This window comes from Phoxinus phoxinus (assembly GCF_949152265.1).
Source record: "Phoxinus phoxinus genome assembly, chromosome: 20".
Classification (NCBI taxonomy): Eukaryota; Metazoa; Chordata; class Actinopteri; order Cypriniformes; family Leuciscidae; genus Phoxinus; species Phoxinus phoxinus.
The window spans coordinates 22,660,507-22,678,084 of record NC_136895.1 but is presented as its reverse complement, the minus strand read 5'-3'; the positions used below and the strand labels follow the sequence as shown (position 1 = coordinate 22,678,084).

General features: G+C 36.2%; 1 protein-coding gene across 1 annotated transcript in view; it reads left to right on the top strand.

Annotated features, from left to right (window-relative positions):
• LOC306988937 (NACHT, LRR and PYD domains-containing protein 3-like) overlaps nucleotides 1–8,722 on the top strand; it is a 33,128-nt gene extending 24,406 nt beyond the window's left edge. The window contains exons 12-17 of the mRNA XM_079594163.1: nucleotides 2,111–2,284; nucleotides 2,746–2,919; nucleotides 3,559–3,732; nucleotides 4,180–4,353; nucleotides 5,491–5,655; nucleotides 7,107–8,722. Coding sequence (XP_079450289.1) covers nucleotides 2,111–2,284; nucleotides 2,746–2,919; nucleotides 3,559–3,732; nucleotides 4,180–4,353; nucleotides 5,491–5,655; nucleotides 7,107–7,110 — 865 coding nt within the window. The 3' untranslated portion in view covers nucleotides 7,111–8,722. The remainder of the gene's footprint in view (nucleotides 1–2,110; nucleotides 2,285–2,745; nucleotides 2,920–3,558; nucleotides 3,733–4,179; nucleotides 4,354–5,490; nucleotides 5,656–7,106) is intronic.
• Nucleotides 8,723–17,578: the final 8,856 nt, after the last annotated feature.

Below are 17,578 nucleotides of genomic sequence, written 5' to 3'. Positions count from 1 at the left end.
CCTGTATGGGTCTCTTTCTTCTGTTGAACACACACACACAAAAAAAGACATTTGATGTTAGTCAAAATCAGTATTGACCGATTGCTGGATAATTTGCAATAAACCTGTGTCTTAAAATCCAAGAAAGTTGATCACATCACTCCAGTTATGAGGTTTTTACACTGGCTTCCTGTCTGTCAAATAATTGATTTCAAATTACTACTGCTGGTTTTTAAAGCATTGAATGGTTTAGGGTCAAAGTAAATTTCTGATATTCTGCTGCATTATGGACCATCCAGAGCAGACCTCAGGTAATCTAGGACAGGTCTGTTTTTTTGTCCACAGAGTCAAAACTAAACATGAAGCAGCATTCAGTTCTTATGCACCATATTTGGAACAAAGTAATAGAAAACTGCAGGTCTGCTGCAACTCTTAATTATTTTAAATCAAGGTTAAAGCCTTTACTGTTTGCCACAGCCTTTTATTCATTGGAAAGGAATAAACCGTTATAGGCCTCTTTTTAAATTGCCCTATGTTTATAAGTTTTATATAATGTACTTAAATTGACTTTTGGTGAAATGTGCTATACAATAAAATTGCCTTGCCTAAAAACTAAAATATATTTATGGCTTTTAAAATACGGCAATTTGCTATTTTGCAAAATGTCCCTTTGCACCACCTGGCGGTTATTTCGCGAATTACTTTGAAATGCGACTGGTTTATTTTTTACCTCAGCGGTAATAGGCATTCTGGTTGGCCACCAACTGTAATTCTTAAAATCACATGTACAGTTTAAATCAAGACACTGAGTTCACAGTTTTGGTGAATTCCAATTGTAAGTGAGCATCCTTATGCCCTTCTCACTCTGATAGTCCTTGAAATGGGGATTTTAAGGGCATCAGGGCTTTTGCGTGTCATAATGAAGCGGTTTGGAACACACTTGTTGAAGACAAAGACAATGTAATTTCCTCATTATCTGCACTTGGAATGTTACCATGACAACACAGTATGGCGTCCAGCAGCCCATTAACTTTTCTTACAAATAACATTCTAACATCAATATGGTGTGTTGCTGCGTTCCCTCTCTGCTCTCGAATTTATAAAAACTTGCCATATCTTCTTTGGACACTGGTATAATCACATTTACCTTACATGTCTACTATTAAAAACATTTCTGACCTATTAACTTATTTAAACTTCATATGAAATTCAAGATGAAAATGTGTGTAATAGGCCTATAATATTACAAACAAAACAACTTGAATTATTCTGATCATATGTTTACTCAAACTCTCCCGTCATCTGTCTTTAAAATGAATCACGAGGACTCGTCACCCTGGGTCACATGACCATAAATGATAAAAATGATTACCCTGTGGAGTGAGTGAGACAAAAGTCAGGAACAGCTCGGCAGTCTTTATACTCTTTTCAAGGTCGCATTCATCAGGGCTTCTTTCCGCTATGCATTCCACAGAGAAGAGACCCATTGTTATATAAGTTTCTATTAACACTTTACAGTAGCTGACACTAAGACCACCAAAAGTAAATGCACTCTGACCTCAAGGACCAGAGGTCCCTTCCCAGCTCTTCCCAAAGTGTCTCACTCCTGCACGTTCACACGTATACAAACACAAATATTATCTCTCGTTCAAATACACATATTTCCCGTTCACATACACAATATTATTATAGAAACATGTGACTCTCATTACAATATCTGTTGAAGATCAATGAAAAAAAAAAATCCATTACACGGACCAGACAGAGTTGTCAGCGATTCTTCCTATTGTAAAGTCATTCAATGTGTAACCAAACCGATCCATCGTGCAGTGCACACAGCAGCAACTGAATGTTACCAGATAGTCGTGTAGTGTGGAAATAACAGTGATCTGACCACTTTAAAAATCATGCAATGTGAACACTGCAGTCCATCACTAACAGACTTGTGGAAAGGCCCTTCATGAAGAGATTCAGTTGTTCACTTTCACTTCGAACGTCCCTACAGATCATGTCTCCTCTGCCATTGAAGGGTGCAAAAAAAAAGCAGTTTGGAATTTGTACTGTATTTGTTATGAAGATGCTATAACTTTACTGAATGAAGATTTTCTTTTTCTCATTTCTCCAAATGTAGGTTAAGCTGCTGTAAAATGACAGATGAAGGATGTTCTGCTGTGACTTCAGCTCTGAAATCAAACCCATCACACCTGAGAGACCTGGAGCTGAGCGGGAATAAACTAGGAGACTCTGGAGTGAAAAACCTCAGTGATCTACTGATGAACACACAGTGCAAACTGGAGAAACTAAAGTTAGTAACATTATACTGTACAGCAGTCACTGTGAGATTACAGTTTAGTTTATTTTAAGACAACAGGACTCAAGTAATAGTGTTTAAAGCTCTGAACCCTCTGTTACACTTTATTTTAAATGTCTTTTGACTAGTAATACATATTATTGTGTGTGTGTGTGTGTGTGTGTGTATATGTATATCATTTTTTCTCAAATAAAATTAAAATTCAATATGTTGTTTAACCTGACTAAGGTTTATTGCGATTAAAGTTGAAGAATTTGATACAATGTACTGATTGTGTAAATGTCGTTCTGTAGAAATCTGCTACAATAAAGAGTAAAGAAAACTGACAAAAGATATGGTTGAAAAATGATAGAGAAGAATCGACAAAAATAAATTGAAATAAAAAAAACAGTATCAGAAATTAAACTAGTGCCTGATGTAGCATTTCAGTTCGTCTGTTCTCTTTCTGTCTTCAGTCTGTGGAGTTGCAGTATTACAGAGGAACAGTGTCTCATCCTGACTTCAGCTCTGAAATCAAACCCATCACACCTGAGAAAGCTGGACCTCAGTATAAATGAAATAAGAAACACAGGAGTGAATCACTTATGTGACGTACTGAAGGATTCACACTGTAAACTGGAGATATTGAGGTCAGTAACATTCACATACATCAATCATAATTCTTAAAATCACTTCTACAGTTTAAATAAAGACACTGAATTCACAGTTTTGGTGAATTCCAATTGTAAGTGAGCATCCTTATGCCCTTCTCACTCTGATAGTCCTTGAAATGGGGACTTTAAGGGCATCAGGGCTTTTGCGTGTCATAATGAAGCGGTTTGGAACGCACTTGAAGACAAAGACAATGTAATTTCCTCATCTTCACTCGGAATGTTACCATGACAACGCAGTATGGCATCCATCAGCCCATTAACTTTTCATACATTAACATTCTTACAGGAATATATGATTGTTGCAAATACAGTTTATAATGAAGCTTTTAACATATGCTTTGTGTGTGGGTGTTCCCTCTCTTCTCTCAAATTTATAAAAACTTGCCGTCTCTTCTTTGGACACTGGTATAGTCACATTTACCTTACATCTACTATTAAAAACATTTCTTACCTGTTATTTAAACTTCATATGAAATTTAAGATGAAAATGTGTTTTATAGGCCTATATATCACAAATAAAACAACAGATTTTTCCAGTTTGGAATTTGTACTGTATTTGTTATGAAGATTATTTGCAGAATGAAGATTTTCTTTTTCTCATTTTTCCAAATGTAGGTTAAGGTCCTGTAAAATGACAGATGAAGGATGTTCTGCTGTGACTTCAGCTCTGAAATCAAACCCATCACACCTGAGAGAGCTGGGCCTGCGCAGGAATAAACTAGGAGACTCTGGAGTGAAAAACCTCAGTGATCTACTGATGAACCCACAGTGCAAGCTGGAGGAACTAGAGTTAGTAACATTATACTGTACAGCAGTCACTGTGAGATTACAGTTTACAGTTTATTTTAAGACAACAGGACTCAAGTAATGGTATTTATAGCTCTGCACCTTCGGTTACACTTTATTTTAAATATCTTTTAACTAGTAATACATCTCAGTATACTGCTATATATATACATTTTTCTAACAGCCTAATTTTCATCCACATAAAATCAAGTGTCATCTAACCTGACTTGGGTCTATTGTGTTAAATTTGTACTGATTGTGTAAATGCAGAAAAGAAATTACTGCTACGATAAAGAGTAAAGAAAAGAGACAAAAGAAATAGAAGAAAAATGAAAGACAATAAACAACATCTTCCAGCACACAGAACTAGTGTGACAGTTGAAAACAGAGTTTGGGAATTAAACTAGTGCCTTTTTCACTTCAGTTTGTCTTTTCTCTTTCTGTCTTCAGTCTGTGTGGATGCAGTATTACAGAGAAACAGTGTCTCATCCTGACTTCAGCTCTGAAATCAAACCCATCACACCTGAGAGAGCTGGACCTCATGAAGAATAAAATAGAAAACACAGGAGTGAATCACTTATGTGACATATTGAAGGATTCACACTGTAAACTGGAGAGATTGGGGTCAGTCACATTCACATACAACAGTGGTTCTCAAACTTCTCTTATGGACATAAACCACATTTTGGATATCAAATTTTGTTTAACATTAATATTCCTGTAGTTCAGAATCACGTGCTTATGAGACCCACATCAGTTCTTTGACTCTTTCCTTTTGCAGATCTGTGGAATCTAATACACACACACACACCACAATACAGTAACATTTCAAAATTTTGAAAGCCAAATAAATACATATATACACCTGTAGCAATTTAGTGTATTTCAAAACTCTTCGCATCTGTTTAGAGGTGCTTGAAGTGCTCTGTCCGGTTTAAAGATCAATAGGTGCTCAAAAACCCCATATATCCAGGCCTGGTTGTGCTTTGTACCACCTGAGATGAAAACGACTAAAATAATCAACCTTTTTAAAGCTACACTATGCATTTTTGTTTTATTAATTAAAAAAAAATCACGTTATTATTCAATAATATCTCTTTTTAGGGCTTTACCCAAATACACTTTGATAAACCTGTAATATTGAACTGTATGTTAGAGCAGTTTGTATGGATTTCATTAGAAATTACTTGCATCATACACACTCTCACAGAGAAAAGTAACTCCAGTAGTTAGTTTTATTTTTCACCACTAGAGGGACAAAAGTGTAGTGCAGCATTAAAGAGATCCTCAACCCAAAACTGAAAATGTAATCATTTACATGTCGTCATGCCATTTCAGATTTATACGAGTTTCTCCAGATGAACTCCAATATTTTTACACAAATAATCTGTCTTTATGAGTCTATACAAGTGTACTGGACCTCCAAAGATGATTCTTCATAAACCACACAAAGCAAACACAGTGGTTATCCATACGACACCAGTTGATAAATTAAAGTCTTCTGAAGCAAAACGATAGGTGTTTGTGAGAAAAACCTTTTTAACAATAAACCATAACATCTATAAACCAACTGTGATCCTGTGTGGAGTATCTCTTTAACAAACCCTTCAACAAAGTGTTCAATAAGTTTAAACCAAGACACTTTATTCTGTCTCTCCTGAAAAGACTGTTTACAGTGTATGTGTGGAAAATAATTCACCTCAGTCGTGTTTTGTGATCTGGTGAAAGTAAGATGATCTCTGTCTGTTTGTCTCGTTCTAGCCTACAGGACTGTGGCATTACAGATGTTTCTGCTTTAACTCAGTCTTTGACAAACTCAAATGCACTGCAGTTTTTAAAAGAGCTTGATCTGAGCGACAATATGATCAGAGACTCAAAGCAGCTCAGAGACGCGCTACGAGACTCAAACTGTACACTGAGACTGAGGTGAGTAAACATCAGTGATGTTAAAGATACTTTCATTAATCTCTGACAGTCTTTCAATATTTGTGCAATGAAAATATAATTAAGTTTTATTGAAACAATGAGGGCAAAATTTAAATAGATTGAAAACCAGTTAAGCACAAGCCCACCCCACAGCTAATTCAAAGTCATTGGTCAATCACAGTCACCTGCCAAGAAGACTTCAGACTTCAGAAAAATCATGGATGGATCTGATTGTGAAAAACCGTAATTCTCACTACCATGATGTGCTACATAGCATTTTGAGTAGAGTTTTTTTAAACCGTACTAGAAGTTGTGTTATGCAAGCCAGACAAGTAGTTGGCGGTCACTTTGTAAAGAAAGAGTAAAAACATACGCATTCAAATGCGCATACCTATAGACTAAACATGATATATATACGGCGTGACCGTATTTGAAGTTTACACTGAGATGATAATGATATTGTTTTCAAAAACTTTCACTTTGAAACCTGTTTCAAAGTTTGCGTTCTCAGGTCACCAACATGCTGTGTCATGTAAATGAACGGCCAGAATGCATTCAAAGTTTTCTGTTGAAAACTGTGTTGTGTAAATGACCCTATAATGATTTTTACAACGGAAATGAATCAACCCTGAACTTACTTAAACTGGACAATGACTTTCTTCTAGAGCTGCTGTACAGCCAAAAAAAATATGTTGCTTTAATTCCCTGTTTTCTCTGTAAAGCTGCTTTGAAACGGTCTATACTGTAAAAAGCGTTATATAAATAAAGGTGACCTGATTGACATGACCTCTGAAATCTCTAGAATCAGCTGGGCCTGGGGTTTGTACTTTACTGGTTTCTGAAGACACAAACAACTTTATTGAACAACATAAAATAGCTTTATGAATTGCATCAGTAGAAAATCATTAGAATTTGATAGAACAAATTTAGACTGATAGTTTGAACACAGATTGTAAAACGCAGGTAAAATCAGTGCAGATCCCACATGGTCTCTGTCTTGTGTGTTTTTACTTTGACAAGCATCACATCACATTGCTTTACGCTTTCTTTACTTTCCAACTCAAGAAATGTGTGAGGATCTGATGTCTGTACAACTTAGTTTATATTTGAATATAGAATGCAATTTTAGATTCTGTTCTCAACTGACAATATCAGTTTTATATCTTTAAATAAACAAGGATTTTTGTGAGACCGTTTAAAACCTACATCTTATGAATTCAAAGTGATTATACAGAAATGCATGTATTTAATAGCTTATTTAAACTGCTTCAAACCACACACTGCTTCGACAAATGTAAAGTTTATCATACTAGCTCTTATGTATTAGGCTACTATTTAAAATGACTACTAATGTAAGCAGCATTATTAGAAATATACATGTACACGTGTAATATTGAATGATTACTGTTGGTTTAGTACTCTTACAAATTACCATTTTATTTTATTTACAGGTGAAATGGATTGAGAAGATCTTGGTCAGAGCTGAGATAAAGCAAGCATAAATAAATATTTAGTATAAGGCCTACAATCATGATGATATTGGAATTAAACTATCTTTCATCTTAATCACGTTATGGGATATCAAACCCATCACACCTGAGAGAGCTGGAACTCATGAAGAATAAAATAGAAAACACAGGAGTGAATCACTTATGTGACTTATTGAAGGATTCACACTGTAAACTGGAGAGATTGAGGTCAGTAACATTCACATACAACAGTGGTTCTCTCTCTTATGGACATAAACCACATTTTGGATATCAAATTTTGTTTAACATTAATATTCCTGTAGTTCAGAATCACGTGCTTATGAGACCCACATCAGTTCTTTGACTCTTTCCTTTTGCAGATCTGTGGAATCTAATACACACACACACACACACACCACAATACAGTAACATTTCAAAATTTTGAAAGCCAAATAAATACATATATACACCTGTAGCAATTTAGTGTATTTCAAAACTCTTCGCATCTGTTTAGAGTTGCTTGAAGTGCTCTGTCCGGTTTAAAGATCAATAGGTGCTCAACAACCCCGTATATCCAGGCCTGTTTGTGCTTTGTACCACCCGAGATGAAAACGACTAAAATAATCAACCTTTTTAAAGCTACACTATGCATTTTTGTTTAATTCATTTTAAAAATAACACAAATTAACAATAATATCTCTTTTTAGGGCTTTACCCAAATACACTTTGATAAACCTGTAATATTGAACTGTATGTTAGAGCAGTTTGTATGGATTTCATTAGAAATTACTTGCATCATACACACTCACACAGAGAAAAGTATAACTCCAGTAGTTAGTTTTATTTTTCACCAATAGAGGGACAAAAGGGGATATTATGGGATAATATTAAATCATTGTCTGTGATGTTTTTTTGCTATTTGCAAGGATTTTTTCCAAAGATTATAAAAAGAATATATTTGAGGTTAAAACTTTTAAACGTTTCGTCTAGCGCAACTTCCTTCCCTTCACAGCGGAGAGCATTCCTTCCTCCCTAAAACCCAAACTTCACGTCAGAATCGGCACAGTCTGTGATTGCTGTAAACTAATACCGCGCGAGAAGTTTTCAACTTCAAGGTGGCTCGTGTGTGTGCACTCCGAAACGGGCCGCGAAAGACAAGTAAATTATATATACATTAAGCTTTGTGTGCGTCTAAACAATCAAATGCACACAAAAATATGTCAAAATGACCGGCTTGAGTATTCACTTAAACACAGTTTGTCTTAAATGGGCGTAAATAGTTAGGAGAAAATATGTTGTGTGTTGTTATATCTGCATTCGGTCTTAAAGGGGCAGCAGTCTAATAATGCGCATAAAACAACAAAAGACAAATAGAAGATTACTTGCAGCTCTTGAATTACTGGTGGGCGATATGGCAAAAATATGATTTTTTTTCACTTTTTATGACGTTTCTTTTCATGTTGATTTTACTATTTTGCAAGTGACCATTACAGCCAAACTAATTGCAAATTAATTTTAAAAAGCCTTACAAGAGAACAAAATATAAAATAAAAAAGAATGGGAGACATTTAAACCAAAGTCATTATTTTCTTTGTTATAAAAAAAACAAAAACAAAAACTGATTAACATTATATATATATATATATATATATATATATATATATATATATATATATATATATATATATATATATATATATATATATATATATACACAACATAATATACACATGTATATACAGTATTTGTAAGCTATAGTAGGTGTATTTAACAGTAGCATTTAATGCTTCCCAGACTGAAGTGAAGTTCCACTTGCCTGTCAATCATCCACTGCTGACACAAATGAACTTCGCCAGTTACATGCAGCTTTTAATGAAAATAACCCCCTGTACAGAAAACTCCGAGAAGCACATACATAACTTCTTATGCCCGATTATCTATAAGGTCAAATTTACAAATTTGTTTTCCTCTGCGCCGTTCAGAGAAGTAGTTTAACAAACAGCTGCAGGGTTTGGTTAACTAAGTTTATCCTCTAAAGTTTGTTTTTTAGAGATGAAAGTTATCCTCTGTTTTCAGGCAGGGAAGAATAGCATTACGTGCTAGTTATTGTGTTACCCTCTACGCTTGCTAGAGACGATTCATTTTATAATATTTTGGTATCCTCTGTTCAGGCAGGGAAGATTAGCATAAATTGCTAGTTTATTTTGTTTATCCTTTGTTTCACAGAGAAGGTTAGCATTCTGTGCTGATAGTTTGGTTTATCCTCTGCTAGGCAGGGAAGATTTTAACAGATACATGTTAAGATTTGTGTGTATCCTCTTGCTAAAGAAGGCCTGTCTTTTTTAAGCTAGAGAAGATTAGCGTCATGTGCTAATAAGATTGTACCCTCTGTTTGTAAGACAGTAGAGAGAAGTTTAGTGTTTGTTTGTGTGGTAACATAGAAATTCACAATGTTTAGGAAAAGTACTAGACTGACTACCCCTTTATGGACAGATAGTGAATTCAAGTCTTTGTTATCAGAGCACATGGACTCCATTGTGACTGAGCCAGTCAGATTGAATTTAACAAAGAAATTTGGCATTGATGCAGACAAAGTTTGGTCAATTGAAGAATGCAAGAAGGTGTTGGGTGCATGTATCAGGAAGAAAAATGTGAAAGGTATTCTCTTATGTCACAGAGAGTTTAGCTTATCCATTGTACAAGAACAAGCTTGTTGTATTGATAAATTAAAAGAACAGAACAAACAATTGCACACTCGAATGTCCTGTCTCACAGACAAGGTGGGCGATAACAAGGCCTCAACCAAATGTGACTCAGAAGACCAACAGTCAGATGAAAGCTATCCTGATTTACAGTCTTTTGATAGAATAGAGGACAATGTCAATGCAGATGTAAATGCAGATGTAAATGCAGTTGAAGTGTGCGTAGCTAGACAAAAGCCTCAGGGAAAAGGTGTTGATACAGTTTCATTTGCAACCCCCCTATTGCAGCCACAAGCAGTCAAAACATCTTTAGGTCCTAAAGATATTGAGAGAATTGCTGAAAGTTTGCCATCAGTGCATAGAAATTTTGCTGAGTTTAGGAGAGAGTTGTCCAAAAAGATGCGGCTCTATGATATGACTCTAGCTGAAGTCACCCAGCTAATATCACAGATCTTGACTGAGTCAGAATTCAATGATTTTGAAAGTGCTGTAAACAATTCTGAACTGCAACAGGCCAGTAAAGATGAATTGAGAGAGGAAGTTCTGAGAGTGTTAACGGAGATTGTTGGACCGAAAGTGGACTGGTCAAAAATCACTAGTTGTTTACAGAAGAAGGATGAAACTGTTTGTGAGTACACAGAAAGGTTTTGCCAGACAGCTGCAGTGTACAGTGGAATTGCAGACACGTCAGAGAAGGTGCTAGGTGATAATGGTCCCCTAGTTCGCACATGGTTTCAGGGTCTTCTGTCAGAACATAAAAATGCATTGCCTTACTTAGAATTAACATGGTCCAGTAGAACCCTGGAAGACAACCTCGACAGTTTAGTCACTTGGGAAAGAGACTTTGATGTCAGAGAGAGTAAGAATTGCAGCAGTTACTGTTAAGGTCAACTCAGAGAAGCCAAAGAAACGCAAAAGTCCTAGAGAAGCCACTTGTTCTTACTGTGGCAAGCACAGACATTTTGGAAAAGAATGTAGAAAAAACAAGCATAATTTTAGACAAGTTAACAATGTTATGCAGCTTTTACTCCATTTGTTTGCTACTTTGAAGCAACCCCTCCCCTCGTCATTGGACTCGTGGTTGTTTCCCCCTTCTACAGGGACAGGATAGGACACACGGACAAGTGAGGTGCCCTGGGAAGAACTGAACGCAACAGGCGTTCGGGGGCCAACCCAGGGTGAAGATTCCCATATAGGCCCTTCCCCTCCCCTAGTCCATCCTTACCTCACTGGTTCATAGGTGTCTCATGAATTAAGAATTAGGGAAAGACGGAACAACAAATAGCAGACTCAGATTGAACAGAGGATACAACCAGTCTTTACAACGAATACTGCTCTGTTGCCGTTTTCTCTTTTGTTTTCTTTCTTCCTCTGTGCAGATACCACTGGATGACTGTCCCGAGACCCATATGCACCGACCTCCTCACCTGCGTATGAAGCCACAAAACTTCCAGAAAACAACTCGATCCACTGCTGAGCCAACTATCACAATAAAAAAGAAAAAAAATACACAACGCAGAGACTCACATACGTTCCGTATGTCATCAATGGAACCTTCAGTCATCCATCGAACATGATCAAGATTGTCACACTACTAACCATCATGGACATCGCGCAAAGTGTAGACTCCAGAAACAACATATTCTTAGAGCTAATGAATATGTCAAGAACGCCTTGTTTGCTGGAAAGAACGTTGCATGGCACACGCAACTTCAGCTTCTGCCACAAACAAAGAACATGGCTGCTTTCCAGGACTGACTTGTGCACAACCATGGTGGTGAAAGAACTTTTGGAGCTTTAATCCCATCTCACAGGTTTAATGGATCCAACAGAGAACTTGAACAAAATCCAACAAGACATTCTTGATCTTTCAGCAAAATTCCACCAGATGACTGAAAGGTTCACGAACCCTAATTGCATGTTTGTTTCTGTGTCCGCATGCAATTACAGAAGAACTACACAGATCCGAAGCTACGTGCCTGTAACTTACAAAAGTTACAAGAATTAACTTTTTTAAGTGTTTAAATTTGTATATTATGTGAGAGTTTTTAAGAACTCTCAAACGGGGGACTGAAGGATAACAAATTTATTAAATGTTTAATTTAGTTTTTCCACTGCAATAGTATATAAACTGATAAAGTTTAGTAGACTGATTACAGATGAATATTGAGATTCCTGCAATGCCAGCAAGAGATTCCTGCCTGACTGGTTTTCTCCATTGTAAGTTAAATGAACAGAATCACTGAGACTCTCACCTTTTGTTTTCCTAATGGCCTTTGGAGCCCAAATGGCTCTTGGAGCCCCTGGCCCAGTCGTTGATTAGTCCGGCTGATTGGATTAGCATTAGCTCTGAATCACTGTTATGCTGATGAGATCAGGAAATCTCTGTAAGAGATGTGACTCAGGTAGGCTACATTTACATGCTTTGTTTAGAATCTCCACCTCTATGTAATCCCTCCCCCTGGGAATGTATATAACTACAATGCAATACTGTATTAGAATTAGACTGATTTTGGAAGACCGTTAGGTCTAGACTGATTTTGGAACCCGCAGCCGTGTTCAATAAATAACAACTTCTGAACGCGATCCCAACTGTCTCACTGGTCCTTGCTTCGAAGAAAGAAAAACTTTACAACAGCAGCATATACTGTATGACGTGGTGTGTTTGGACAGAATAGACGAGTTGTTTATTAAATTCATAAAAGACAAAAGAATTACAGGAATACTGGTGTATTTCAATTTATTTTTAGAAGCTTACACACACACAAACACACACACACACACACACACACTGTTTTGTAGCACTGTAATAACCCTGATGTGGAAATTCCGTTTTACACGTCAACTTTATTTTGTTGTTGGCATATATGTGCAGTTAAGTAAAAAAAAAAATCAGCTGTTTTCATTGTTTTGAGATGATGATGTTAATTTATTTTGATTAAAAAGTTCATATATATTTAGTTTTTTTAGTTTTTCTTTTTTTTTAAATCTCAATAAAAATACATTGAGACTGTAAAGGATTGCCTTAAGGACATTTTTATGGTGGCTTTTAAACTTGCATCAAATAGTGAATTGCATACTGTATGCAGACTTGCATTTACAAATCACCAGCAGTAGGCTAAATATTGTGCTAGTACTAGTATTGAACTACAAGAAGCAAAACAGTGGCAAGCATTTGATTAGTTATGTAAAGCATCTGATGGGACAGGTACGTCCTAGAGATCTGGTGACAACAGCTGCGCGGAGGGGGCCCAATTGAATTTTTTTGTCATGGGGCCCAAAATTCCTGGCGGCACCCCTGACTGTATGATCTTTACCTTGGGGAAAAGAGAGCACAGAAAGCAAATAAACTGAGAAGTTGTTCAATCTTATTGTTTCCTGACTGCGTTTCCTTTAACTGTTTTACACAAAATGTTAAAATGGTATTACAATACATGAAAGATTCATTGCTACAGAAATTATATTTATTTACTTGTATCTACAATGTACAATTGTAAATCTTTTTATTTATTTACCTGAAACCTTTACCTTTAAACAACCATTAATTAACTGTAAATAGCGGTGTTTTGTTAGACAGTCTTTTCAAACGAGTTAAGGATTAAGTCCAAATTTTTCCCCTCTGATTACCAAATATTTAATGAAAAATAGGCAAGGCAAGTTTAATATAGCACCTACAATATTTCTTAAAAATTGTAATTCAAATTGCTTTATATAAAAGTGAAGGGAATTAAATAAAAATAAAATAGGAAATAGAAATAAGAATACAAATTGATATAAAATATATTTAAAGGGACAGTTCACCCAAAATTCTGACTTTAAATTATTTTAAAAATGTTAAATTCTGTTTATCAATCACTCGTTCCAAACTAGTCGTTCCAAATCCAAGAAACCACAACCTCCCTGGAACGTGATCTCTACTGAGGATTTGCACTTTATATTCAGATCAAAGACTATCACACCTGTATAGTTTTCGATGATTAACCTTGAATTTGACTGTAAACTGGAGATTCACGGGTGAGTTGTTGTCTACCAAAAAGTTATCTGGGCTTCCCCATGCAGCCTCACTCTCACGCCTAAAGACTCACAGAAGAATATATATGTGGTTTAATGTGAATGATTATTGTGTTTAGTATCATTTTAATGCCTCAGTTGGAAATGAGACATTTGTACCACTCACTCTAAGTTAAACAAAAAGAAATCAGGTTTAGAGAAACTGGCACACATAGGAAGGTTGTCTCTAGGCAAATGGTCTCCTACCCCCAAAAGGTGTCAACTCTGAATGTAAATTCCCATTGTTAACATGTGAAAGAGGTTTTGGCTATTTAATGGAATGCGGCAGAGATATCGGGGCGCTTTCTGTATCCAGACTGGCCCGTGATGGCTGGGAGTGACCGAGACTTCCAGCCTCATGTATTTATTCAGGTTGGGTTCGCATCTCTTCTCTTTATTCATGTTTTGTATTGATTATCTTTGAATTGATTATACAATTGACCTGATACCTGATTTAATAAATTGTTACATTTGATTATTCAAACTGATATTGACCTTGTTCATTTAATAGTTTAAAAGTAATAGTCAAACATTCGCTCACTTTTAGTGATGCAGATATTATCAAAACCTTTCATTTATGGAGTCAGATGAAATAACGAGTAAATACATATGAGAAATGTATTGAATTTAACCCAAATTACTTTGATATGCTGGAAAGACGGAACGCGCAAGAAACCTTCCCGTGTTATTGGAAACCCTCATTGGACCAATATAGCGCGGCTTACACCGCTGTCTGCTTATTTCTCAAAAATATAACTTCTAACTGCCAAAATTCAGGGTTTTTATTTAAGACCATCAACCATTTGCTAAAACCGCACCCAAGTGTTGTTCATTGTCCAATAGACTGTAATTGAAAAAAAAAAAAAAATTGTGGATAAGGTCTCTAATATAAGGAAGTCAATTACACCTTGGTGTATGTTACACAATCAGGTTGTAGGTGTTGCTGGATTCTTTCTTATCTATATCAGAAAAGGATTTTTATGAATTTGTCAAACAGATGTTGTTCCTATAAGGCTGATCTAATGATCTGTCAAGCTTGGATGTCCTCAAGGCATGCTTAGGAGACATAAAAGACTGGTTGACTTGTAATTGTTTGCAGTTAAATACTAATAAAGCTAAAGTAGTGATATTTGGTCAGGGCTCTAATAAAAGTAAGTTTTAGTCAGCTCTTAATTACATCTTTCCTAATATTCAACAAGTAAAAAATCTGTGTGTTTACTTATTTTCTCTATTTTGACAATTTTGAATATCATATTAGGAAAACTGTTCAATCTTGGTTTTATCATTAAAAAAATATTTCCAAGTTGAGACAGATTTTAAATTGTAAAAACACAGAGACGCTTGTTCATGCTTTTATTTCATCTCACCTGGATTAATGTAATGCCCCGTTTTCTTCTTTAAATCAAAGTATTTTATCACAGCTCCAATTGGTACAAAATGCTGCTGCTAGATTACTGACTCGAACTAGACCTTTTAAACACATCACTTCAGTTTTAGCTTCACAACATGGATCGTTTGTAAGATACTATTTTTGACATATAAAGTGCTTCATGGTTTGGCATCTAAGTATTTCAGAACTTCTTAGAGCCCATGAAAGTCAGGTGTCTCAGATCTTCAAATCTGGTTGGAAAAACAAAAGGAGCTTTTGTGGTGAAGGCACCAATGTTATAGAATAGTTTGCCAATGGAGATTAAAATCTACAGCGTCTTTGTCTGTTTTTAAGTCTCTTTTAAAAACGTATTTGTATAAATGTGCTTTTACTACTTTGTGAAGTATTTAGATTAGGCTATTTTTATTTTATTTTTATTTTTTATGTATTATGTTCTTGGTTTTATATTTTGTAATGCTCTTGTCTTTTTGCCTTTTGTGAAGGACTTTGTGCTAAGCAGATTTAAAAAGTGCTATAAAAGTAAAGTTATTGTTGTTATTATTATTAAATCCGATCGTCATTTCCCGCGCTATATGCAAATTTAACGTAGTTCACGTCAGCGAAAGCAACAGATAGCTGAATTTTATTTATCATCAGCTAATTTCAAGATCAAGAATCGCAATAGAATAGAGAGAGCGGCATCAGCACTGGTAAGACAATTTAGTCTCACTACTTTTAATGAAGATGTTTGTGTTTTGAGCGTCTGCGACTTGTGGTTTCAACAAACAGCTGCATTTAGACTTGTACAGTTTCGTCTGGATTATGGCCCAGACAACCTCCTGATGTGGTTTGAGCGATCGGATTTAAAGGGGTGGTTCAGGATTTTGGACATCGGACCTCATTTTCAAGTTAGCCTAGTTGTTATTCATCAGTGGAGACAGTTTTCAAAAATGTTCATCCAGTCCTTCCAGTTGCTTAGTTCGCCGATGCTAGGCTAGCGCGAGTCAACGGTATAAGCTAGCCTGCCATTCAAAACTGTTTTACCCACTCCACAGTACACCAAAAGCAAATAAATTATAACGCCAGACTGTCGATGTAAATGTCTATTGAGAGAATAATGTTAGAAATCAAACTACCCTTTCATTGCATTGCAATAGTTACACTTTGTTCCCTGTATTTATTAGCACAGTCTACAGCAGCGGCGGACTGATATTAAGTTACCTAGGCAACCGAGAGAGTCTCCACATGACGCAAGTGTATTTACCTGCCGCTGACACTCATCACTACAGAAGCAGAGGATATTTCACTAAGAAATCAACATAGGACTATGGCCACGTTTGAAAGCCATGCCAATGTTTCAGACTTTGGAGACGAGGAATGCGTTTTATTCAACGAACCGTAACTTACATGTATGAGCCGGAATACACAGACGAAGAACTAATCGAGATGGATGCTAAAAGGGCAGAAATTGAACTGTAACGTTACCTCCACTAACGTTGTCATTGTCATTCTATCAGTTATGAAAGGGACTAGCTTCATAGATAGCTAAAGTAACGTTAGCCTAACAAAAGTTATTACCTGTTCATCTGCTGTTGGTGCATATGGAAAGTGACTAATGAACGTTTCGATGATGGGGGTTTTCAAAGTCGTCTGGTCTAAAATAATCACTACAAATTCGCAACTTTAATAGTCTCTGCCGGTGTCTCGTTGTCCAAGCCAGCAGAAAGAAGCCACAGTTGGTTCCTTTCTGGGTCTCTCAATGGAAATTTGTGGAAACTTTTTGCATGACCATCTATTTGGTTTATTTTTACAATTTCGAAATGCACAACGAATCACCATGTTGCCAATTCCTTAGTTTACAATCAAATGTTTTTCAATATCGTTGTTCATGGCTACTACTAGCTAGCTAGACGTCCCGTCTGTAGTGCGCGCTTCTGTTCTGTTTACTTTTCGGCGCAGTACTACTAACCGGAGCAAAGTAAAATTCCGCCGCTGCTGAGAAACTAGTTCCTGTAAATGTAATGCGATCATTGAGATGTAAGAGTACCGGTAGTTTGATTTCTAACATTATTCTCTCAATAGACATTTACATCGACAGTCTGGCGTTATAATTTATTTGCTTTTGGTGTACTGTGGAGTGGGTAAAACAGTTTTTAATGGCAGGCTAGCTTATACCGTTGACTCGCGCTAGCCTAGCATCGGCGAACTAAGCAACTGGAAGGACTGGATGAACATTTTTGAAAACTGTCTCCACTGATGAATAACAACTAGGCTAACTTGAAAATGAGGTCCGATGTCCAAAATCCCGAACCACCCCTTTAAATCAGTCTCGA